General features: G+C 40.0%; 7 protein-coding genes across 12 annotated transcripts in view; 5 read left to right on the top strand and 2 right to left on the bottom strand.

The window, feature by feature from the left end:
- Positions 1–333: 333 nt before the first annotated feature.
- Rps12 (Ribosomal protein S12) lies at positions 334–1,674 on the top strand. The gene is made up of 5 exons (XM_064126819.1): positions 334–420; positions 555–591; positions 898–1,032; positions 1,146–1,350; positions 1,566–1,674. Exons 2-5 carry the CDS (start codon positions 575–577, stop codon positions 1,632–1,634), a joined length of 426 nt encoding a protein of 141 aa, XP_063982889.1. The 5' UTR covers positions 334–420; positions 555–574; the 3' UTR covers positions 1,635–1,674.
- A 105-nt stretch (positions 1,675–1,779) lies between these two features.
- Zmynd10 (Zinc finger MYND-type containing 10) lies at positions 1,780–3,675 on the bottom strand. Its single transcript, XM_064127180.1, has 4 exons — positions 3,176–3,675; positions 2,440–3,099; positions 1,961–2,331; positions 1,780–1,899 (listed from the first exon to the last, which is right to left on the bottom strand). Exons 1-4 carry the CDS (start codon positions 3,383–3,385, stop codon positions 1,821–1,823), a joined length of 1,320 nt encoding a protein of 439 aa, XP_063983250.1. The 5' UTR covers positions 3,386–3,675; the 3' UTR covers positions 1,780–1,820.
- Positions 3,676–3,822: 147 nt separating this feature from the next.
- Positions 3,823–5,560, top strand: LOC135165666 (serine/threonine-protein phosphatase 2A regulatory subunit B'' subunit gamma-like). Of its 2 annotated transcripts, none has more exons than XM_064127179.1 (2): positions 3,823–4,091; positions 4,170–5,560. In XM_064127179.1, exon 2 carries the CDS (start codon positions 4,200–4,202, stop codon positions 5,523–5,525), a length of 1,326 nt encoding a protein of 441 aa, XP_063983249.1. In that variant the 5' UTR covers positions 3,823–4,091; positions 4,170–4,199; the 3' UTR covers positions 5,526–5,560. The 2 variants fall into 2 exon arrangements, with proteins under 2 accessions (XP_063983249.1, XP_063983248.1); XM_064127178.1 differs by having other exon boundaries at positions 3,826–4,091; positions 4,228–5,560.
- A 3-nt stretch (positions 5,561–5,563) lies between these two features.
- LOC135165679 (coiled-coil-helix-coiled-coil-helix domain-containing protein 7) lies at positions 5,564–6,446 on the top strand. Its single transcript, XM_064127209.1, has 3 exons — positions 5,564–5,905; positions 5,983–6,081; positions 6,293–6,446. Exons 1-3 carry the CDS (start codon positions 5,837–5,839, stop codon positions 6,401–6,403), a joined length of 279 nt encoding a protein of 92 aa, XP_063983279.1. The 5' UTR covers positions 5,564–5,836; the 3' UTR covers positions 6,404–6,446.
- Positions 6,435–22,631, bottom strand: part of LOC135165668 (ethanolaminephosphotransferase 1-like) — a 37,879-nt gene continuing 21,682 nt past the window's right edge. The window contains exons 1-4 of one of the 2 annotated variants that reach the window (XM_064127182.1): positions 9,822–10,192; positions 9,235–9,303; positions 8,195–9,166; positions 6,435–8,024 (exon numbers count right to left, since the gene is read on the bottom strand). In XM_064127182.1, coding sequence (XP_063983252.1) covers positions 7,962–8,024; positions 8,195–9,166; positions 9,235–9,303; positions 9,822–9,890 — 1,173 coding nt within the window. In that variant the 5' untranslated portion in view covers positions 9,891–10,192 and the 3' untranslated portion in view covers positions 6,435–7,961. Of the gene's footprint in view, positions 8,025–8,194; positions 9,167–9,234; positions 9,304–9,821; positions 10,193–22,631 lie in introns of those variants that run through there. The other variant, XM_064127183.1, reaches the window with a different exon arrangement.
- On the top strand, positions 10,560–11,634 carry LOC135165677 (eukaryotic translation initiation factor 3 subunit K). Its single transcript, XM_064127196.1, has 4 exons — positions 10,560–10,726; positions 10,801–11,020; positions 11,144–11,363; positions 11,442–11,634. The coding sequence occupies exons 1-4, from the start codon at positions 10,674–10,676 to the stop codon at positions 11,597–11,599; spliced, it is 651 nt and encodes a 216-aa protein (XP_063983266.1). The 5' UTR covers positions 10,560–10,673; the 3' UTR covers positions 11,600–11,634.
- LOC135165659 (uncharacterized) lies at positions 11,907–21,490 on the top strand. Of its 4 annotated transcripts, none has more exons than XM_064127162.1 (8): positions 11,907–12,076; positions 14,741–14,846; positions 15,478–15,634; positions 17,502–18,586; positions 18,714–18,905; positions 19,311–19,641; positions 19,720–20,013; positions 20,127–21,490. In XM_064127162.1, exons 2-8 carry the CDS (start codon positions 14,770–14,772, stop codon positions 20,364–20,366), a joined length of 2,376 nt encoding a protein of 791 aa, XP_063983232.1. In that variant the 5' UTR covers positions 11,907–12,076; positions 14,741–14,769; the 3' UTR covers positions 20,367–21,490. The 4 variants fall into 4 exon arrangements, with proteins under 4 accessions (XP_063983232.1, XP_063983231.1, XP_063983230.1 ...); XM_064127161.1 differs by having other exon boundaries at positions 11,908–12,117; XM_064127160.1 differs by lacking the exon at positions 11,907–12,076 and having other exon boundaries at positions 14,371–14,846; positions 19,311–19,638.

The raw sequence follows: 22,631 nt of genomic DNA, 5'->3' as shown, positions 1-22,631 counted from the left end.
GACGGTGATCCAGAAAAATTATTTTCCCAGCATTGAAAAATTTGTTTAGATGGCTATAAATGGTCATTTAAACAATCTTTTGGAGCAGCAGAACTAGGGAATGATTTAGTGAGGTATTGTCTAGGGAGAAAGGGGGGACAAGGTCTTGCAAGCGCCACGCACGGCTTCCGGAGGTATTTGTCCTCGGTTTTGGTGTCAGCGACATCGAAGGCAAAATTAAACTGGTGATTATTAATTATTTATGAGGCAACAAACAAAGTCGATGCAAGTACAATAATGTACTAACGAAGTACAATCGCCTACTATAGTTAGTTTTTCCGATTGCAACGCCCCCAGCGGGCAAGCACACTGTAGTGGGCAGGGCAGCGCCGGTATTATACGACCAAGGTCGGCGCCATTTCTCTTCCTCCATCAGAAAAGGTATATACAGGACGCTTGAAACATGTTGTCGATATAATCCATAATTATCAGCGGCATCATGGGCTATTTTTTATAATAAAAACTCGAATTTGAATCTTGTGTATAAGAATAATACAATCGTTTTTCTATTTTAGTTGCCAAATACAGCAGAACGATGTCCGACGTAGAAACGTAAGTAGTGACCAATGCTTAACCACGTTCTTCCTATCATCCCATATTCCCGCAATGTATGCCCCGTCAGTCATTTAAAATTTATTTCGTTATTCATTTCCCGATTAATTTATGTTTTTGGGATGAGGATTGAAATAAGAGTGAGACTTCAAAATTCTGGTTAACCTGTATTGTTGTTGACCCCATGTTGCTACTTGTCATTTGTTGTTTCCGACTGAAGTCTTACAAATCCTTCTGTTTGAGTTTTTTTTCTAATTTAGTGTTGTTATCATGCGTTTGTGGAATCAATATTTTTTTATTATCCAGCGATGACGTTCCTTCGGCGGTCGTAGGAGGTGGTCCTATGGACGTGAATCAGGCTCTCCAAGAAGTTCTGAAAAACGCACTTATTCATGATGGGGTGGTACATGGTCTCCATGAAGCAGCCAAGGCTCTTGACAAGTAAGTGTCTGACTCCTTGAATTTTCAACTAAAGAACAACTTTTACAATATTTCAAGGAATCACAGGCGAAATTGGAATTAAAAATTCAATGAGGTTTTTCTGTTGTATCTAGGAGGCAAGCAATGCTGTGCATTCTTGCTGATAACTGCGATGAGCCAATGTACAAAAAGCTCGTGACAGCTCTGTGCAACGAACACCAGATCCCCCTCATCAAAGTTGACAACAACAAAAAACTTGGTGAATGGGCAGGACTCTGTAAAATTGACAATGCAGGAAAGGCCCGTAAAGTCGTCGGCTGCTCCTGCGTCGTGATCAAGGTGAGAGAAAAAACTAAATGTTGAATTTTCACGAATAATAATTACATTTATAATATTTAAAATGATGAAAACCTAGGCTCCCTCTTCTGAGACGAACCCAAATATTAAAAAAAATCGTGCTGACACACGCCTGGCTGAATCAATAATTAAAGAAATAGTACTATTGTTTTAGTAAAGGAACAATTGCTCAATTTGGTTTTCTTCATTTTTTCCAGGACTTCGGAGAAGAGACTCCAGCCAAGGACGTTCTCATGGAGTACCTCAAACAAAATGCTGTACACTAAGTAATTTTAATAAAATATCATCCATTATTTTCTAGTTGTATTTCATTTGTTATTCTATTGCATTTTCTTTTCCTTTAATCTTCCTTAATCCTTGAACTCCTATTTTCCTGGGAAAATTTTAATTGAAAAATCTTCACAAATTGTTGGAAATAATTTTATTTTTATTTAGATTTTACATAAATGTTCTTAATGCACTGCGCCTTCGGATTTCAAAATTTCTTCGCATTTATTCTTGTGTCCAGGCCAATCATTCACTTGACATTCTCTGCAAAAAAATTTATCCATTAAAATAATGGAAATGCAGAAAAATACTAGAATGCATTTACCTGCCACAGTACCAAACACTTTTGCATTTTGAGCATTTCTTGGTAGCAATTTCGGAGCACGAGGCGCAGTGCCTGACGGCAGTGGCGACCATTTTATCAACATCGTATGCAACACTGAGAATATCAGCGCAGCCCTTGACATGATTGATGTCATTGTTGTAGAAAAGCTCTCCCTGAGACTTGGCAATATTCTTCCACTTCTTTTGATATTTCTTCAGGATCGAGGATCGAATCTGGGGGATTATTTCAACTGTGATAGGGGGGTTGGAGGTGTTGCTAGGTGGTGACACAGTTAAGTAACTCAACCATCGCCGAAGATCTATAAGGGGAGCTATTTGATCCAAGACTCGTTCGTGCAAATGTTTTTGCAACTAATGAGAAAAGAGACGATTTTTATGTAATAGTTTTTTCATGCATATTAAAATATAACTCACGCCTGAAGAATACAATAATTTTCTATAAGTAGAGCAATCATTCACCTTCAATAATTCTGCTATTCTGAATTCATTAATTGGATAATACGGTGCGCACTTGGGGTTCAGCAAAAGTTCCCTCAACCCTATCCAAATCTGTCCCTCAATCTTGCAAATTTTATCCTTCTCACTATCTTTAATTGTCTCCCAAGAGGACATGTAAAGCACGTCGATTCCCTCTCGACTTATTTTCCTCCAGGGTCTCTTCTCAATCAGTATGGTCATTAAATAGGGAACATCGTGAGTGCTCAGTAGCCGTTTGATCACTGTGAGCGGAAGACCCTCCACGAATCCGGCCAGATATGCGAGGATCGAGATAGACTTCATCGCAATGTCGAACTCCATTCCCCCTCGTTTGAAAATAAGTTCCTCCAGACATGTCGCGTTTTCGGGGAGCGAAGCCTGCAGTTCCTTTTCCGAAAAAATTAAATCCGTCACCTTGCTGACGGTGTAGTCGATGAGGTCGAGGGCCGAGTCCTCTAGGGTCTCCACGCTGTCGGAGTGGAAGACAATGTTCTCCAGAAGAGACACCACAATGCTCTCGTGATAAAAAACACTGTACATCATGAACGTGTTGGAGGGCTCACCCTTAGCGCCGATCATCACGGGAAATACTGTTTCCTTCCACAGAGATATTTGTATTGCTTCGTAAATTAAAATTGGAATCTGCAATGAACGGACTTTTCTCGATTTTAAATTCTTCACCCTTTCTCTGAAAAATTGAAGAAGATATTTTCATCACCTTCTGAAAATTAACGAACCACTCTTTAACGGTTTCCTCCCTCAACGTGCTAATTTCTAAAATACTCTGCTGATGCAGAAGCATGAGCTTCTGGTGGTATTCAAACCACTTCTTCGTGCCGATTTCATGGAGACTCGAAGGCTTCAGGTTCTCTATCAAAGCTTCTGCCTCCCAAGATGGTAAAATGAATTCCACACTTTGCTCATCCATTTCACGAGAATACGGTTCTCGTTCACACTTCGCGATAAACAATATCTTCTCTGCAGAAATTATTTGGTCCCCATAGCGACCACATTCTGTCTCTCGGTATTCCAAACCCTATTCCGATATGACGAGTTGTAAAGGATAAGAAATTCGGCGAAAAGAAGAGGACTTCCGGTACCCTATTATCAAAGTGGTTTTTTTCTAATAAAATTGCATAGCAAATAAATGATTCATTTAGCCGGGCCGGCGACAAATAATAAAGAGCCTTCCCGCGAGATTTTAAATCCCTCCGGTCCTAGGGAGTCCTAGAAGACAGTAAAAATTGAATTGAGTGTCACGTTGGTAATACTCGGTGAATATCCCTAGATTCCGTAATGCTATACTCCCGTAGACTAATTAAATTTATTCGCTTTTATAGGGGGGAGAGGGTCACTGTTATGGTTGTTATTACTTGAGTTGGAGCGGCCGTCAGACTGCGAACCCTGTTCTAATGCACCTTACTATTACCTAAATTAGGGTATCCAAGAATTATACTGATTTTTGTATATATTTTGTTGTCAGTCCAGTCTCACTACTAAAGTCAGTGCCAGTGTCCTCTGATTTTTTATATTTTATCCTTGCACAATGAGAAAAATATCATGAAATTAAAGGTTTTTAGAAATTAAAAAAATGGAGCTTGCAGCATTGCTCAGAAAAGCAGCCCAGGTGAAAGGTAATTAATTTCCATCTATTAAGTCCGGCCTTACATTACCTGCGGAAAATTCATTATCGTAATTTATTAATTTCAAAGACAGAGGTATATTATTGGATAAATCATTCGATGCAATTAAAATTGCTGCATTCTCCAGATGCAACGGACCCAGTAACCACAGAAAAACAAGAAGGCGATCACTTCCAGTCCCTCTACGAAATCTGGAAAGGCACAAAGTCCTCTGACAAGAATCAAACGTACAAAGTAATCCCTAAATTTTACTTCAAACTCCCGAAAGAGGATGAAATTCTGCCGCAGAAGCTCCGCGAGGAGACCCGAGCCCTTTTCCTCCAGCGTCGTTCACGCCAGCTCCTGGACAACAACGAGTTGAAAGCGTTATGGGTCCTCTTGGACAAGCACCACAGTCCGCCCCTCTCGGGTGACGAGCAGCTGATAAATTACGAGGATTTCAAGCATGTGGGGAAACTGGCAGGCTCGAAATGCGCTCCATATTTCACAGCCGTTGTCTTCGCAAAACTGCAGCAGGGAGACCCCCACGGTAGGATCAGTATCATGGCGCTGTTCAACTACGTCATGAGGAAGGTCTGGCTGCACCAGACAAGGATAGGGCTGTCGCTGTACGACGTGACAGGTCAGGGGTACTTGAGGGAGTCAGACCTGGAGAATTACATCTTGGAGCTGATACCAACACTGCCACAGCTAGAAGGCTTGGAGAAGTCCTTCCATTCCTTTTACGTCTGCACAGCTGTGAGGAAATTTCTGTTCTTCTTGGATCCCTTGAGGACGGGAAGAGTCAGGATTCAGGATATCTTGGCCTGCAGCTTCCTAGACGACCTCCTGGAGCTGAGGGATGAGGACTTGCCCAAAGACCTCCAAGAGGCCAACTGGTTCTCTGCCCCATCTGCCCTCAAAGTTTATGGGCAGTACCTCAATCTAGACAGAGATCACAACGGAATGCTCAATAAGGAAGAACTCTCGGGGTACGGCACTGGAACACTCACGGGAGTCTTCCTAGAGAGGGTTTTCCAGGAGTGCCTCACATACGAGGGGGAGATGGACTACAAAACTTATTTGGATTTTGTACTGGCGTTGGAGAATCGCCACGAGCCTCAGAGTCTTCATTATCTCTTCAGGATTCTTGATATCAATAATAAGGGGTATCTGGATACATTCTGTTTGAATTATTTCTTCAGAGCGATTCAGGAGCAAATGAAGATGCATGGACAGGAGCCGGTGAGCTTTGAAGATGTGAAGGATGAAATTTTTGATATGGTCAAGCCAGCTGATGCATGCAAGATTACTCTGCAGGATCTGTTGAGCTGTGGACAAGGGGACACTATGATCAGTATTCTGATCGAGTTTCATGGATTCTGGGCGTACGAGAATAGGGAGGCTATGGCTGCGGATAGTGGAGATGAGAGCTCACATGTGTAGGAGGTTGAAAAATAAAGATTTTAGTTTTTTATACAGTTCTTTACTGTCACGTCTGTATACCCTCAACAAGAGATATTTTATTGAGAAAGTCCCTCTTCAAAAATAATTTGAAACCTGCAGATACATTATGATCCATACTTTATTAATTAAAAAATATCTTAAACAATATAATCCTTTGTTATGCCATTAATTTGATGTCGTTGTTAATACTATAAAACGAAAAAATGGTTATGAATTTCGGTCAGTGGTCCATTCGGCTCGTATTCAACACAAACATAACCTATATCCTTTGATGGAGGTTTTCCCGAATAATGGCTCGAAACAAATCTGAATTGGAGGCCGCAAGACAACTGACCATCCTTAATAATCCATGTTTTGAGGTAATTACCATCACTGATTGTTTCTGAAGACCTGCAAATATCCGCTGAAACGAAATTAGTTTTTTTACACCGTTTAGGAGTCAGAGAAAACGCGAAAGTGCCTAGAGAAGAATAATTACGATCGTGATAGCTGTTCTCCATACTTTGAGAACTTCAATCAATGCAAGAAATTTTGGGTAAGCGTTCTTGAATTTCCACAACGATACACAAGCACTTTTAAGGTTAAGAAAAGTTGCTGAATGAGCTAGTTGTTGGTAGTATCGCTGTTCACCTGTTACGATCACTCGTTAATAATTAATAATTAAAGAATCGTTCCAGCAGTTAGAAAAACTCCAGCTCTTTGCGAGAATTATTGACCTGCTCGAATTAATGATTTCTTTGATTCAGAATGAGGTGAAGTGGTCCAGAAGAGCTAAAGGAATTCAACCAGAGTTACCTCATCCCGACGAACGACCGAAAATAAGGGCTGAGTACATGGCGAAATTACATAGACACTAGGCTTGTAGAAACTAGTAATAAAATATCCCAATTACATCATCAAGTTTTTTGATTCTGAAATCATTCACGTACAGAATACAACATATATTGTCAGGAGAACGAAAACTTTTCTCCGGAAAGTGTTCAGTGGTTGATTGGTTACATTATCATTCGTCCAGAGTATGTCAGATAAATGCAATTGATGTACATACACTTGATATTTACATACACATTGACTCTCGGTAAGCTACAAGGTGCTTCATTACTTAGACAGTAGATTTGGAGATGGGGACTAGTTTTGTACATCGCTTCTTACATTAAAAATTTTCCTCTCGAATGACAGATCATGTTGACAACGCATATCAAACAGTTGTTCCAATTATTGAAATTTAATATTCCGATAAAATCTTACATCAACAGAATATCATAAGAGCCACTATGGTTCTTTCATCTCAGAAATCATCATTCCAAATATATAATAATATTTACAAGAATCACCAGGACAAAAACCAGGATTTTCTTTGATCATAAATAATTGCAGAATAAAATTGAGCAGTTTTTTGATAGACTTAGGCCCTCTTCATCCGGCAAATCATAAACAAAAAACACGCTCATGAAATGGTGAACGTGTTAGTGCTGTCACATAACTCATTCGACCATTCTCAACTATCCACATGATTTAACTTCTCAGCTATTAATAGTCATGGGTTTAATTAATATATCTTATAATTAATTCCATAATGAAGTGGTAAAGCAAGATGAGTTGGGCAATTTTTGAACAAATAGAGGCATTTTTACAATCATATTTGTTGTAAAATTGAATTCACGGCACAAAAAAGGTTGTAATGAAACATATCTGCTGAATTATTCTTTAAAAAAGAAAACCAAGAATACTGCACAATTTCTACTTCTGTCAACATTTTGCATGCAGTCTCCTCCATCTTAGCAATCATTTCCCTCCACCCCTGAAGCATGCTATTCAGCCCGAAGATATCGAACTAATGGATTGATAAGAATAAGTATTGCCTGATGAAGGACATCATGCGTCCGATTCATTGACAGAAATAGAAATTATTTTTCTATTTTCTGAACGAATAATTAATTATTCCTCACCAATGACCATTAATGACTGAGGAGTTGAAGTTGTAGGGGAAAGGGTCAGTGGTAATGGCACGCAACCATAAATATATAATTATTAACTAATCGTCCGAGGGACGACGCATGGTAACAACGAAGAAGTGCTCAATTGCAAAACAATATCAACACACGGGGCAAACCAGAAGTTTGAATCATGCCAAATTATACTCAAAATCAAGGGTAAAAAAACAATCTTTGGAAAATCAAGACAAGAGATCAGATCTGAGGTCAGAGGGCATTGAAAGGCTCTTTGGAATTCTTTTTCTGAGTATTCAATTCCTCAGGAATTTTTTTTTTTTTTTTATAAATTTTGTTTACACATTGAATCATTCTCTCGTCAGTAAATTGATAATTGATGAAACACGTGTGCATTATATCAATCTTCCCTCAATCAATGAAGGAAGAATTGTCTTCGTTTTTAACATGCATCGTCGGCAAGTAGTCATTCTGAGTGTTCTCGTATACGGAATGTTTTTATGCGGAAGTGGCGGCACATCTGACGAACCTGTGAACAGATAAGAAGGCAAAAAATCAAACTATTCATTTTTATGTTCAGGTAATTATGCCTGAAGTTTATTCATGAAAATTTTCCGATTTGTTTTGAAAATGGGTAGTTGTGGAATCAACATTTTCAAATGAAAAAAAAGTCGAGTTATTGTATCAGCAATTACTCACCACACAAGTGCCATAATGAACATGCGCAAGCAATGACGCGACCGCCACCACGTACATTGTGACAAGGTCATACTGCGGCATGACATAACTGAAGACAGCAGCCCCTCCCACAGGAAGGAGTATCCAGGGCACGAGTTCGCACCTAGTGTTGCTCATCTGAGCAACAATGAGCCTGCACGATATATTGGAGAATATCGTTCCACTGGCGAAGTAAATTATTCTCGGATCCTTCTCAATAATATCGCTGCGGGAGTGGGTAATCCAGAAAGTGGTGATCGCGAAGAAAGCCACCAGCGACACGAGCGGTCTCAGAGCCTCGACAAGCGTTCGATTTTTGCCTGTCTTGTCTCTGTAAGACTTATAGATATTCCAGAGGACAACGGGAAGGTTGGAGACTATGGCACTAGCGTAGAGCAGGGTCTCGAAAATAATGCCCGCAGTCAGACCCCCGAGGAGATCAAACTTCCAGAACTCGTGGCCCGCGAAAAAGGTCACGAGAAAGACGAGAATCGTCCCCACCATGGAGACGTCGTAGCCCCAGGGGAGGAATAGCACGCCTGTGTTATACTTCTCCCAGTGGCTCAGATAGAAATTTATGAAGACATTCCACAGAATAAAGTACATTCTCAGGGCTGAGACACTGTGCTCTGTTCTACCAAAAACTGAGTACATACAGACGGTGATGAGCATCGCGGTCCAACTGTCCAGTCCGTGATCGAACAGCTCGCCAAGAGGCCCAGATGTCTGTGTACGTCGCGCCTGTTTGCCGTCTATTCCGTCAAGGGTGTATGCCATGAAGATGTTGAATGCCCCCAACGCGTAGACCCCGAGGGGAATCTGCTTGAAGTCCGGCTGGTCATCGCTCGACGCGTACAGGTAGTAGTCGTAGTAGGAGAACATCAGGAAGTTGAAGACTGTAAAGAGGAATCCGGCAAAGGTCAGGACGTTTGGGGCCACCCATTTTGGACAGTACTGTAACCGGAGAAAATTGAATTCAGGCGTTGTTTCTCTTGGGATGGGGTTTTAATGTGGGTAAGTACCTCGACCACTTTGTTCCAGAATGGGTGCATTATGTAGATGCTCAGCGGACTTGTGTCCAGGCAGCTGTACTGTTGGAAAATAATTAAAGGCATCTGGTTAATTTGAAAAATTCCTTGGCAAGAATTCCCTCTGAACAAATGGGTTTGACAAAACGATACTCCATGAGGAATTGACTGGAAAAAAATTACTTGGGGAAAAAAAACAAACACGTGGTCATGAGTAAATAAATGAACAGAATGAATTCTCATTTACAAAATTGCATTTCCATGCGCTATTATTCACTCCTCGGCGAATAAAAAATAGCGCATTTCGCGGCTTTATCAGCGGCTCGGTCTCACATACATTCAGGAAGACCGAAGTTTGCGTAAGTTGAATTGTCACCTGCATTGATAACTGTCTTTAACGTTTCACCGAGCCCTCAATTATCAACATGTCATGAAAAATAGGAAGTACCCATATATTGTAGAGCTATCAAATATTCCCAGGCTAAGGAGCGATATAAAATAATCTGTCATGAGCTTGAGTCCATCAGACTCTTTTCACAGTGATTACGACAATTGAATTGAAATCAAATACAAGAAATTACCTTATAATTTTCGAAACCCGTGAGGTGTTCCTGCGTCAAATATTTCACCTCAAGATTCAATCGTGTCATGGTTAAGCGTTAAAATGAGAAAAACTCGAAGAGGAAAAGAATCCAAATACAGACTTTTAATTATCTCGCGCTAGTAGACTAGTTTTTGATTAATAATTACATCGATGCGGGTTAGATCTATATTTTTCTCGGTTAATTCACTTGTAGATGCCCTTGACCTATATCTAAGTACTTTAATATTATTCTTAATATTAAAATAAATAAACTTGTTCGATCTAGACTAATTTAACCACTATTTGACAGAAATAAGTTCGTCACTCATCGTTTGTACACTTTTTACCCCGGTTAACTATCCACCATGATAGTAAAAAAAAAAATGCTTCCCTGGCGGTACGCGTGCGTCTTCACTACGGATTGACACCATACAATAGTCGGTTGAAGGACATGGCTTTCAAATATGAGCACAAAAAAATCACTAGATTGTGCACACACTATGGCGACACGCAATGAAATAAGAATCATCAATTTTTGGAGAAAAAAATAATTAAAGAATTTTATTTATAATTAAACGGAAATAATTTACATTATTGAAAAAATTGAGAGCCGTCGAACATCAAGAAAGAGTTAGAGTTAACAAATTGTTTAAAGTTTTCTACCATATTTTGCATAATGATGCCATCCAGGCTGCTGAAGCAAAAATTCCCTAACCTTCTGAGCTAACTTCAGAGGATTTATCCACGCTGAGCTACGCATAACCTTTTTCCCAACAATTAGTCGTCTTTTGCAATTTTTACAGTGAATATTTCTATTGTCCAGTGTTTTTAAACAGTGACTATAAACAAAATGGCAGAAACCATGAGGCAAAACATCGCTGTAATGTTGAGGAGCATCGAGAGGTAATGGACTTATTGGAATAGAAATATTAGAGGTTATGTTGGCCCTGCTTAACGGGATTGTTAATTACTGACAGATACAATCCTGAAAATTTAACGACTCTCGAGAAATACGTCGAACTACAGGCCAGGGAGAATGCTTATGATCTGGAGGCCAACCTGGCCCTTCTCAAGTTGTACCAGCTCAACCCCCAGCGGTTTGACATTCACGTGACATGTCAAATACTCCTCAAAGCTCTCACGAATCTCCCTCATACGGATTTCGTTCTCTGCAAGTGTCTTTTGAGTGAAAAAATCGTGAGTATGAGACTATATTCACGATTTAATAACCATAAACCATACATCAAGCTAAATGTTTATTTATTTACTCATTATTGATTTATTAACAAATTTTAATATGAAATTGCACATTTTGATCAGATGCAACAAGATCCTATCAGCCAGATAATCTACCTGGCTGATATTCTCGAGCAATGTGACTTCCAGCACTTCTGGGACAGAATGATCTCGATGTCTGAGCTCTGCGACAAAATTGTTGGCTTCCAGGACTCCATAAGAAAATTCGTGTGTCACGTAGTTGGTATCACATTTCAAACAATTGATAAGAGCCTGCTGGCACAACTGCTTGGCAGCGTCGATGGTAAATAATTAAATCTCCGAATAAGTATTATTTTTTTTTAACAATGAAATCCTGATGCTATATCTTACGATATTTCAGATTCAACTCTGAAACACTGGGTAAAGAAATACGGATGGCAAGAGCAGAGCAAAAATGTTATTTTCATTGCCAATCAGGATGAGAACATCAAGACTAAGAACATTACCGAAAAAATTGATTTTGAAAATGTCGCAGGGCTGATGGCTGCCTGTCTTTAACTCTAATTCTGAATAAATTGCTTTCATATCTCTGATTTTCCTCGGAATTTATTCTTCATTATTGTCATTTTTATTCCTTCATCTGTATAACACCGGAATCTTAGATACCCAGCCATTACTTCTCTCTACAAAAACTTATAGACACAGATGTAGATACAAATAAAGTTCAAATGAATTGACCATGAAAATGCGTAATAATTTTCATTGCGCAACCGCAGTGATCGCTGCAATTGATAGCCAGCGAGGGCGCTACCTGAGCAAGTGTTCCTTCCACGATGTATTTTCACATCGAAAAACCCGGAACCTTCTCAAAGGATTACGCCCGACGTAACCGGCAACCTCAAACAGTATTACGTGTTCAGTATTAGCCCGTCTACGCAACGATATTGAAGTGAAAAAGCAAAATTTTCCCACCGTCACAGACACGTGATTGTCACCCACTCTCGGTGTATCACCCAGCTGCAGATTCCCAAACAGGCAGGCCGGAAAATTTTAATTCATAGCTGATTGCATAACAGGCAAGGCTCTTTCTCATTTGTCGTAATAATCAGGCATAAATCAGTCGCAACGTTATTAACAATTGCATTCAGCACCAAAAATTAATTGTTATCAATGACGCATGCATGCAGTTGATTAGAACTATTAGAGCATTCCCTCGATAGCACATGCTCCGAAACACCATGAAATTTCGGAGGGTGTCATCGAGCTGTTTTCATCCCTGACAACACCTCCGCCTCGCCTTAAAAATCAGAAATCAATAGCCGTGAGTCATTAACGTCTCGATTCAGTATGTATTATTTTAAGATCGCTAGTAGCATTTGCTACCAGGATATTTCCACTCTGACGAGGACAGTTCACCGTAAATTCATTTCAGAAAATCCCATTCCATATCAGATCCCTCCACAAAACAAAACAAAAGCCATTAACGTATTACGTCAAAAAGATTTGTTTTTAGCACCAAACTTATCAGTTCATATAACTCAGTTTTAATCTTTAAAAGAAGAAAAAAATAAAATTTATTGGAGAAATTTTTGTAACGACATTTGTTATACTACTCCATTTGACTCAGGGGAAAGACGACAATGATATTTTTGCAATTTTTTTATTGATATAAAAAAAAGCACCGTCATACATAATTGACCTTAATTGTCAATATACTTATCAAGTAATCCGAAAGAACGCATATCAGCAAGAGTATATACCACGGATGGAGGATAAAATGTTAGGATTGGCTTCTCAGAAGGTGGATTGAGACGAGGAAAGTTATCAATTCCCGGTGAGACAGCGTGGCTATAAATATTGAGGAAAGCTGGGTGGATAAAGGTTACCCACCGGCTATTTTGTATTGCGCATTGATGATAACATGCGCCCTCAAATGCTCAATTACCACGTGATCCACAAGGGGATATAACATGTCAAGTTTAACACGTGGGATTCAGAGAATAAGGTCATTAATATAGTTAAACGTCTCTTCCTACAACGATTGCGCTATTACGTCTGAAGAAATTTTTTTACCAGTGGAAATTTCTTGACAATTTGATATCAACAAATATTAGAATTTATCATCACATGGCGAGAGAGTGATCTTAGATCAGTGAAGTGACACAATCATTGGAGTGTCATAATTTAATGGATCCGGGTAATCAAGATTATGTCCCTGCGGCCGATGCCTTTATTTTCCGAGGGGTGGGAAGGAACAAAAACTAAACTGGAGTATTGATACTGACATAACGCTCCAGTGGAATTTTTGAGAATTCATTCGTCGCTGCATGCCATTGCATTCCCACAATAAATTCATAAAACAATGAATATCCCATCGTAACTCATATCTCAACTGCTTAATCTTCACGAATTGGTGAGCAATAGAAACGAGCAAAATTAAACATGAAGTGAGCATGTGCTGATATCGTGCCGAAACATTGCTGATGCATCTTCAATATCATAGCTATTTCCAAGGACGTATTGTAATTCATCATTACTCATTAAAGCAAATACAACAAAACGTTTGAGCTTTTGTATTTTTAATTTATCCACGATAATCTCGTCAATGTGCAATAAAGTGCTTAAAATAATAGCGCAGACTCGGATGCTCTCTCTCGATACGCGATATTTTCACGGTGACGTGGCTTATGGAATACCGGTTTGCACGAGATACATCCAGAATTTTCGGAGTTTTTAATTAACATTGAAAAAGTAGAAATAAATACAATTTTTTGACTTTGTTGAGTTATTAAATTTTACAAAATCATAAAATGTTACAAAGTCACGGGACCGTGATGAGTGCAAGGATTACACTGAGCCCTCGGATTTCATCAGGTCCTGGAATTCCGTAAAACACCCTTTCCCCTAGGACTTTATTGAATCCTCCAAGTCCCATTACAATGTAGAACACCTCAAATGTATACATAAATCTCTCTGATACGATAAAAAAATGTAAAAAATTACTATATCGGGACATCCACCCTTTCATCCCAAGTAAAATGAAATTTCCTCATAATAATCACTGACTTTCCTCCTTACCGCGAAAGCATATGATTAATTTTTCTACTATTATTCATTTTTCACATTATCGTCGTGAAATTAAAGTGATATCGATAACCCCGCGCGAGGTCATACCGTAAGGGAATGCGGGGGTGTTACATTACGAGGGTAAATAGAGGATAGAGAGCGAGGGCGGCCAGAGGGGGGAAAAGGGGTAGGGGGGAGAGAAGGGAGAGGTGGGGAATTGACGATGGATGGGCATATGGGGTCGTGGCCTCCGGTCTTTTCGATACCGAGTCCCCGCAAAAACGTACTTTGGACCAAATCGTTGGTACGAGTTGAAACGAATAAACTTAAGGCACTGAGACGCTTCTACTTCAGTGTTACTCTGGCTCTCCGGCTTCCTTTGTCACACATTCCAATTATCTCGACGATTCTATCTCCTGGAATCATCCCCCCATCGAAACAATCACTTTTCCTTGAGGTGAACGAGAGACTAGGCGACATCATGGGTCTTTAGCCGAGCCAGAGACAGCGAAATCAGTGATTTTGGTTTTAATAAACAATTATTACTGGTGTTGAGGAAAAACTTGGCTACTGGGAATTTTTTTTCATCTTCAATAGAGACATTAATTTTTGGCCTTTGTAAAATGTCTTCAGAAACACGGACGTACACATCCAACGGAAGTATGATTGTCGTGAGCAACAGGTTACCCTTCGTACTGAAGAGAAATGAAGATTCGGGACAACTGGAACGTAAAGCAAGGTGAGATATATCCATCACCACATCACCACGTTCTTCAATTACTTTTTATCATTTTTTTTTAGTTTCTACCTGTTGACGTATCACTGTCTGACAGCATGTGAATGTGCATTACCTTGAATGCAGTTGTTTGAATTCCGTAGTTATTATTTATTGATTCGTAATATTATGCAAAATAGAAGGAAAACATGTTGATGGAGGGAGCAGACGGTTATCGGAATATTTTAAATGATTATCTCCATTCACAAAAGATCTATTCCACAACTTCGGATAAACAAATAACAAAAATGATGGAAAAAAATAATATCCGTTATAAAACCGGCCACGTGACTCACAATCAGGTTGATAAATTTTTTTGTTGTGTTTGTTTTTCATTAAAAGCGCAGAGAATAAATAAAAAAGAGACATGTTTGCTGACAATTGAGTTTGATTACGTGTTAACGTAGGTTCGGCTTATCTTTTTATGGGGGCATTTACCAATGAAAATTTGCAGATTTTATTTTCGAGTGAAAAGCGACCAAAGTTGAGCCGATAAATTTTCTCAGTTAAATTAATTTTAGATTTGATTTTTTCTTGTGAAATTTTCTCGTGAATGTGTTGTTGATTAGACGTTTTCTTCTTGGGGTATTTTTAGTGCCGGCGGACTTGTGACTGCTGTTGCACCAGTAGTAATAAGTGGAAATGGCCTATGGGTGGGATGGCCAGGTGTGCACATGGATAATCCGAATGAACCTATTCCTGAATCCGATCCTAATGACAAGACACCAACTGCGGGATTGCTGTCGAGCAAGGTGAGGCATCTCTCATCTATTATTAAATTTGCAGTTGGAGATATATCGGGAAATCTGAATTATATATTTTCGTCACGAAAAATTAATAAAAATTTTGGGACTTAGCCAAGACTTAGAGAGGCTCACGAGGTATTAAAGTCGTAGGAGTGAAGAGAGTCCCTGGAAATGATAGAATTTTGGGAATGGCTAGGAAAAATTCCAGTGCTGGCACTGGAAATTTTCCAAAAATCTCTCAAAAGTATTCTCAAACAAAATTAAAATTCCCAGATTTTTCATTCAGAAAACAAAAACATTACTTATTTCCTTGGAATCACTCATTATCAGCCCAATTACTACTGATTAACACATTTCAAAACCGTCCTACCTTCATTATAAACAATACGCTACCGGCGTAGTTGCATACCCTTGACAATGAACTCACCTATTTTTGTATCGGTGAGCGTAAGATATAGCCAACATGAGAAACACCTTCCGGTATATTCGAAAATCATTCACAACATTAAGCTACTTGGCAATGTCTCGCCGATGAATCACATTGGAAGCGAAAAAATTCAGTCGTAGCCCATCATTCAGATAACACAACAGACTCAACAATATTGACAACAAATAGTTCACAGCTCTGACCTTCGTCAATTCGCGCTGGTAAAATTGTTTAGACGTGCATACGGTGTGATATTATTTCATATCAATTCGTATTTAAACATTTTCGCTGACCTGTCAGAAGACCACGTGTTCAAATAATCAGGGGTAGAGGTCTGGGTTATCGGTCGATTTGTGATGTACATATCATTCAAACTTACTTATTCAATATCATAATCTTGAAATTGTCACAACTATTTTGATTACATTTATATGTGGGAAAGGGCTGTCTCGTTCGGGGGGTGGGGACGCAAGCGCGAAGTGGGAGAATTTTTTGGCTGATATCGATATCTGCCTTTCAAAACAATACAAATCAAAAAGAACTGCGAATCGAAAAAAAAAAGTTTTTTGGTTAAAAGACAAGAACTGATAGACGAATCTCTAGATCTGAAGCTATGCCAGCTATTTCGATTGAAGCCGAATGGGTTAAGGGCTGGTAGAAAGATAAAGAAATGCGTACAAAAAAGAGCGAGAAAAAAATTTGAATGAGTCTGATAAGACCCGAGAAAGCCAAATGTTTGATTATTTATTTGGGTCAAGATTATTTATCAACGAAGACGGCTGGGTGATTGCAGATGCGCTATGTAGAAGAGAGATTTTCATTTCTCAGAAGAATAAACCCGAAACATCATGACTTTGATAAAATGAAAAATAATTATTTCTGAACTAATGATATCATTAAAAAAATCGAATGTGTTTAATTTATCTCTCAATGTCTTATTGTGGCGGCCTGATTCACCCAATCTGTGACATATTTATGAGTCTGTATAATGAATAACAAGACCAAGTTACAACGTCAAGGAGCACTGAGTAGTCGAGCCCGCTGATCGTACGCACTAACCAATAAACGCCTTCCGAACGATATTAAATTCATGATAATGACTGATTATCATTAAACAGTGTTGAGACTGAGGTCGACGTTACTCCAAGACATGGGGGGTCATGCGACGTATGGGAGTACATAAATCATGACTATTATTGACTTCGGTAATTGGCAATTAGATAAATTCCAAGCGAAAAACAATGTTAGCATTTATCTATGAAAAACGGTGAATCCCCGTGACAATGCTTTCTTACAGTTGCAATAAAAAATAATCCATTAGATGAAATACTACTCCGGCTTTTGATTTGGCTCCGAATATAACGATCGCAGCTCACTCATCTCCGAGGAATTATGACTGTAGAGATTTAATAAAATATGTGATCTGTATATGGGAATGACCCGCAGGTGGTGGCGGTCCACGTGGAGCCGGACATTTTTGACGCCTACTACAATGGCTGCTGCAATGGTACCTTTTGGCCCCTATTCCACTCCATGCCGGACCGCGCGACCTTCATCGCGGAGCACTGGCGTGCCTACGTGGCGGTAAACAAGGAGTTCGCAGCAAAGACAGTGCGCGCCCTGGAGAAGGTCCACGCGGAGCAAACGAAGCAGGCAAACGGTACACCTTTAGTCTGGGTTCACGACTATCACCTCATGTTGGCAGCCAACTGGATAAGACAGGCCGCCGACGAGAAGGACCTCAAGCTAAAGCTCGGCTTCTTCCTTCACATTCCCTTCCCTCCCTGGGACATCTTCAGACTGTTTCCATGGGCGGACGAGATCCTCCAGGGAATGCTGGGCTGTGACATGGTTGGCTTCCACATTCAGGACTACTGTCTGAATTTCGTTGACTGCTGCCAGAGGTGCCTCGGGTGTCGAGTCGACAGGAAAAATCTGCTCGTTGATCACGGCGGTAGAACTGTGAGGGTTCGACCTCTTCCCATAGGCATCCCCTTCGACAGATTCGTATCCCTAGCCGAGCAGGCACCCAAAGTCATCATGACAAACCAGAAGATAGTACTGGGGGTCGATCGGTTGGACTACACGAAGGGTCTCGTCCACCGGCTAAAGGCCTTCGAGATGCTCCTGGAGAAACATCCGGAGCATCGGGAACAGGTAACCATGCTGCAAGTGGCTGTCCCCTCCAGAACTGATGTCAGGGAGTACCAAGAATTGAAACTTGAGATGGATCAACTGATTGGATCCATCAACGGGAGATTCACCACCCCCAATTGGTCGCCCATCCGCTACATCTATGGGTGCGTCAGTCAGGACGAACTTGCAGCTTTTTACAGGGATGCTGCTGTGGCTCTTGTCACGCCGTTAAGGGATGGTATGAATCTTGTCGCCAAAGAGTTTGTGGCTTGTCAGATCAATACACCACCTGGAGTGCTCATTGTTTCTCCGTTCGCTGGTGCTGGAGAGATGATGCACGAGGCACTCATCTGTAATCCTTACGAGATCGATGATGCTGCTGAAGTCATTCACAGGTAGGAAGCTTTCATCGGTCGTAAGCCATTCAGTGCTTTCCACAATGTGAACTCCACGAGTGGAGGGTTCATCTGACTTTCAAGAGGTGAACTTACCACCCACTTTGAAAATATATATATTTTTCAGGGCTCTAACAATGCCGGAAGACGAACGCACCCTCCGTATGAACCACCTTAGACGTCGCGAGCGTCTCTACGACGTCAACTACTGGATGAAGTCCTTCCTCCAGGTAATGGGCTCCCTGGAAGAAAGGGACTCAGTCGGTGCAACAGTAATGCAGCCAGTGACGATGGACGACTTCGACGATTACTTGAGCAAGTAAATATCCAATGAGCAATGGTGCATAACTTGGGCGATTCTTCATAAAAGACGCTTGAATACAAAAACATGCATGAGAGAAAAAATAACCAGATAATCGTTATCTCTTTCTCTTTTGATCTCGTCAACGAATAAATATGTTGCACAATCATGTCAAGCATGGCTCGGGTACGACAATGACGTGGGGGCGATAATAATGTCGCTTATAATTAATGGCCGGCTGTACAATGAATGAACAAAAATTTGTGATTACGATGCTTATTAATGAGAATGGAGATATCAAGATGTGAAAATGTGCATTTTTCAACGAATCTATCTTGTTGACGAATGTTCCCACGCCTAGTCGATAACCCGAATCATGGACGAAAGCCGAGTAACGGTCAATTGATGATACATGTCCCCCAGGTACATCGGTGATAATCATAAATTGGCGCTGCTTCTTGATTACGATGGTACACTGGCCCCAATCGCCACACATCCGGATCTTGCGATACTTCCCCTGGAGACTAAGAATGTTCTCCAGAGGTTGAGCAACATGTCCGATGTTTATATTGCCATTGTCTCCGGGAGGAATGTCAGCAATGTCAAGAGTATGGTAGGAATCGAGGGAATTACCTACGCCGGTAATCATGGCCTGGAGATTCTCCATCCTGATGGGAGTAAGTTTGTCCATCCCATGCCAGCGGAACTCGAGGGCAAAGTCGGAAGTCTTATGCAAGCCCTCCAGGACCAGGTAGTAAGATAGGCCGACTGGTTTTAGTATGTGTGCAAAAGCAAAATTAACACGCCGCTCTCACACAATGATTTTTTTCAGCTGTGCAAGGATGGCGCTTGGGTGGAAAACAAGGGTGCTCTCCTGACCTTCCACTATCGAGAGACACCTATGGAAGGCAGACCTAAAATGATTGAACATGCTAAGAGACTGATTGAGGAGGCAGGCTTCAAACCCTGTCCCGCACACTGCGCCCTTGAAGCTAAACCACCGGTCGAGTGGAACAAAGGACGCGCCTCTATTTATATTTTACGAACTGCTTTTGGACTCGACTGGAGCGAGAGGATCAGAATTATTTATGCTGGGGATGATGTTACTGATGAGGATGCTATGAAGGTAATCCCCTATTATCTGTTCGGATTTTCGAAGGAAGATCATTTTTTTTTACAAATCAATCTATTTCAAATGCTAATTAGCTATAAGAAATTAATACAATTGGGTTTCTTCAGGCACTGAAAGGTATGGCAGCCACTTTCCGTGTAACATCCTCCCACATCATTCGTACCTCAGCGGAAAGAAGACTTCCAAGTACAGATTCAGTTCTGACAATGTTAAAATGGGTGGAACGACATTTGAGCAGACGCAAGCCGAGGAGTAAGAATAACGAGATATCAAACAGATATAGACGTAGCAGTGGTGGAATTACAATGGAGATGTCCTTCACCGAGCCACAATCCCTTGCTTCCTAATTGTCATCGTGTGGAGTCAAAGATCCGATAGATGTTACGAGTTATCCCTTAATATGAGTGTTTAGAATGTGAGTGGATTTAAGAGACTGCTGTTGACATAATCTTCCAGCTTTTCTTTTATATCGATGTACCCAAAAGCGGGCCTTATTGGGATTGAAATTATCAACGAATTAATTTGCACCTCCCCCCCCAAGGGCCACAAGAATTTATTTTTTTAGATTTTTCCTCAATACGACTGCAGTCAATCATGAATCCTCTCAGTTATAGTATTTAGGTGTAATTGTATAATTCGTATCGCTCAAATTGATGAGAAAGTAGAAAATAGGAGCTTCTGATTTCAACAAGTCTGGAAATTATTCTTTTCTAAATGAATGTAATCTCGGTTTTAGATTGTAGATTCAATATAAATCTCACCACAGTAAAGAAACTATGGGACTCAATAACGGGGATGATTATTAGATAAAAACAAATATTTGATACGAACTTTGGAAACAATTTTTCTACGAATATTTTTGAATAAGCTAAAGTCTTCTGTTAAAATCATGTGATTTTTCTCCATTAAAAAATATCAAATCACGAGTCATGTCAGGCACTTAGTCATCAATAAAGCGTAATATCATTCAAGTACTAAAATTCGATTATAAATTCATGTTGATACCCTTGTAATATGTACAACAATCATGTACTTATTCGATGGGAAGAGTATTTTTGTATGAAGAGAGCGTGTGAGTGGAAGAAATACAATTTTTCGCAATTTTCAATACTGATTTGTGGACATTTTTTTACGAATTTATTCGTTCCATATCACTGCAGAATTCTTAGTATTCAATGCGCATTAATAAAATCCATATCCCGCAAAGTGAATTTTTCCAATACTTCTTGGATAAATCGAACCGTGAAATGAATAACATCATATTTATTAGTCGTTATTGTCAATCATCCGTGAATTTAGAAAAGAAATTGCGAATTGATGTGGAACAATTATCAGATAAATCCAACAATTCGTTCACTTTATACTCCGAAATGTACAAATAAACCAAAGCATGAGTTACCGCATGTCAAATTAATTTGTAAATTTTGTACAAGTCCTTTATTCATGAAAATATAAAAACGAATATGATTTATGAGTTCCTCTGACGATAAGTCAATCGAGGAAGTATTATTTGCCAATAATTCTACTTCCCAGTGTATACAATTGAAAAATTTCCTCCTCCTACCTCTTAAAATGTCAGACGCATTGAGAATATCTGAATGACCATAACTAGTATAAATTTCACCGTTGAAAACATGGGGCGTAGCTCTCACTTGTAAACTATCCAAATATTTTCATTGGCCACGAGAATTACTGAATACAGCACTCCCCCAAAGTATTTCTCCTCAAATGTAAGGAATTTAGAATAAGCAACCGGGCAGTTCCCCTCACATCAGGGGGTGTTCCTGGATTCTGAGCACAGTCATAGAGTGCAATATGCCTTCTCTTTTCGTATTTCTGCAGGTAAAAGCAACACCGTATAAAAGAACTATTACACGGTGTCCATTTCAGGATGGGAATCGCTAGCTGGAGGGAGACATATCCCATCGACAATGGAGACTAAGATTGGTCTGGAGAGAGGAGGTGAGGGGACCTGGGAATCCCAGTGGCATTATCTCCGGCGTTTTGCCGATTCAATTGTGTATGAAGAAAGGCAGCGTTTAACAACAGTTTAATAAAAGGCAAACAGCACTCGCCTTTACCTTTTCCAGAATGATCTCCATCTTCCTCGGAGGCTAGATGAAGGGAATTTGTCTCACTCGGCAGATCTGTGGCTTGCTTCCGTGTTTTTTTTTTTTCTATATTATGTTTTCCTCTCAATACCACGAAGGATTATTTGCCTTTCAGAGGTATACACACAGCCATCATGAAACCACCGAACGGAAACCATGGTTTTGGGAAGAGAACGAAGATTTTCAATTGCTACGCACGAGCGATTGCTTTATTATTCTCGGGCTTTTTTTATATTTCTTTAAAGTGTTTTCGTCTTTTGGGCTTTGAGAAATGTTTATACGGGATTATGGGGACGGTAGGGTATGTGGGATAGTTTTCGACGTGTGGGATTGGACGGATGGAAATATGGTTGATATGAAAGGAGTACAATTGGAACAAAAGGAGTGCGAAAATTTTAGTTATATTTTTTTTGTCTAGTAATATCCGTAAAGTCAGCCAAGTCTGGGCAGCCTCGCCCACTTTTTCTTAATTCTGGAGCAAGCATTGATTGAGCAGAATTT

Source organism: Diachasmimorpha longicaudata, chromosome 8 (assembly GCF_034640455.1).
Source record: "Diachasmimorpha longicaudata isolate KC_UGA_2023 chromosome 8, iyDiaLong2, whole genome shotgun sequence".
NCBI classification, from domain to species: Eukaryota; Metazoa; Arthropoda; class Insecta; order Hymenoptera; family Braconidae; genus Diachasmimorpha; species Diachasmimorpha longicaudata.
Note: the sequence above shows the minus strand (reverse complement) of the source record. Positions and strands in the feature narration are given on the sequence as shown.

Bases quoted from the DNA above. Each gene is read 5' to 3' on its own strand.
- Rps12 (XM_064126819.1), top strand. The intron at 1,033-1,145 runs GTAAGTGTCTGA...TGTTGTATCTAG, and splicing joins GCAGCCAAGGCTCTTGACAA to GAGGCAAGCAATGCTGTGCA. The intron at 1,351-1,565 runs GTGAGAGAAAAA...CATTTTTTCCAG, and splicing joins GCTCCTGCGTCGTGATCAAG to GACTTCGGAGAAGAGACTCC.
- Zmynd10 (XM_064127180.1), bottom strand. From the start codon at position 3,385: ATGGATGAGCAAAGTGTGGAATTCATTTTACCATCTTGGGAGGCAGAA. The intron at 2,332-2,439 runs GTGAATGATTGC...TTTTCTCATTAG, and splicing joins GAATAGCAGAATTATTGAAG to TTGCAAAAACATTTGCACGA. The intron at 1,900-1,960 runs GTAAATGCATTC...ATTTTTTTGCAG, and splicing joins AGTGTTTGGTACTGTGGCAG to AGAATGTCAAGTGAATGATT.
- LOC135165666 (XM_064127178.1), top strand. From the start codon at position 4,049: ATGGAGCTTGCAGCATTGCTCAGAAAAGCAGCCCAGGTGAAAG. The intron at 4,092-4,227 runs GTAATTAATTTC...TGCATTCTCCAG, and splicing joins AAAAGCAGCCCAGGTGAAAG to ATGCAACGGACCCAGTAACC.
- LOC135165679 (XM_064127209.1), top strand. From the start codon at position 5,837: ATGGCTCGAAACAAATCTGAATTGGAGGCCGCAAGACAACTGACCATC. The intron at 5,906-5,982 runs GTAATTACCATC...TACACCGTTTAG, and splicing joins TTAATAATCCATGTTTTGAG to GAGTCAGAGAAAACGCGAAA. The intron at 6,082-6,292 runs GTAAGCGTTCTT...TCTTTGATTCAG, and splicing joins ATCAATGCAAGAAATTTTGG to AATGAGGTGAAGTGGTCCAG.
- LOC135165677 (XM_064127196.1), top strand. From the start codon at position 10,674: ATGGCAGAAACCATGAGGCAAAACATCGCTGTAATGTTGAGGAGCATC. The intron at 11,021-11,143 runs GTGAGTATGAGA...CATTTTGATCAG, and splicing joins GTCTTTTGAGTGAAAAAATC to ATGCAACAAGATCCTATCAG. The intron at 11,364-11,441 runs GTAAATAATTAA...ACGATATTTCAG, and splicing joins ACTGCTTGGCAGCGTCGATG to ATTCAACTCTGAAACACTGG.
- LOC135165659 (XM_064127158.1), top strand. From the start codon at position 14,731: ATGTCTTCAGAAACACGGACGTACACATCCAACGGAAGTATGATTGTC. The intron at 15,635-17,501 runs GTGAGGCATCTC...AATGACCCGCAG, and splicing joins CGGGATTGCTGTCGAGCAAG to GTGGTGGCGGTCCACGTGGA. The intron at 18,587-18,713 runs GTAGGAAGCTTT...TATATTTTTCAG, and splicing joins GCTGCTGAAGTCATTCACAG to GGCTCTAACAATGCCGGAAG.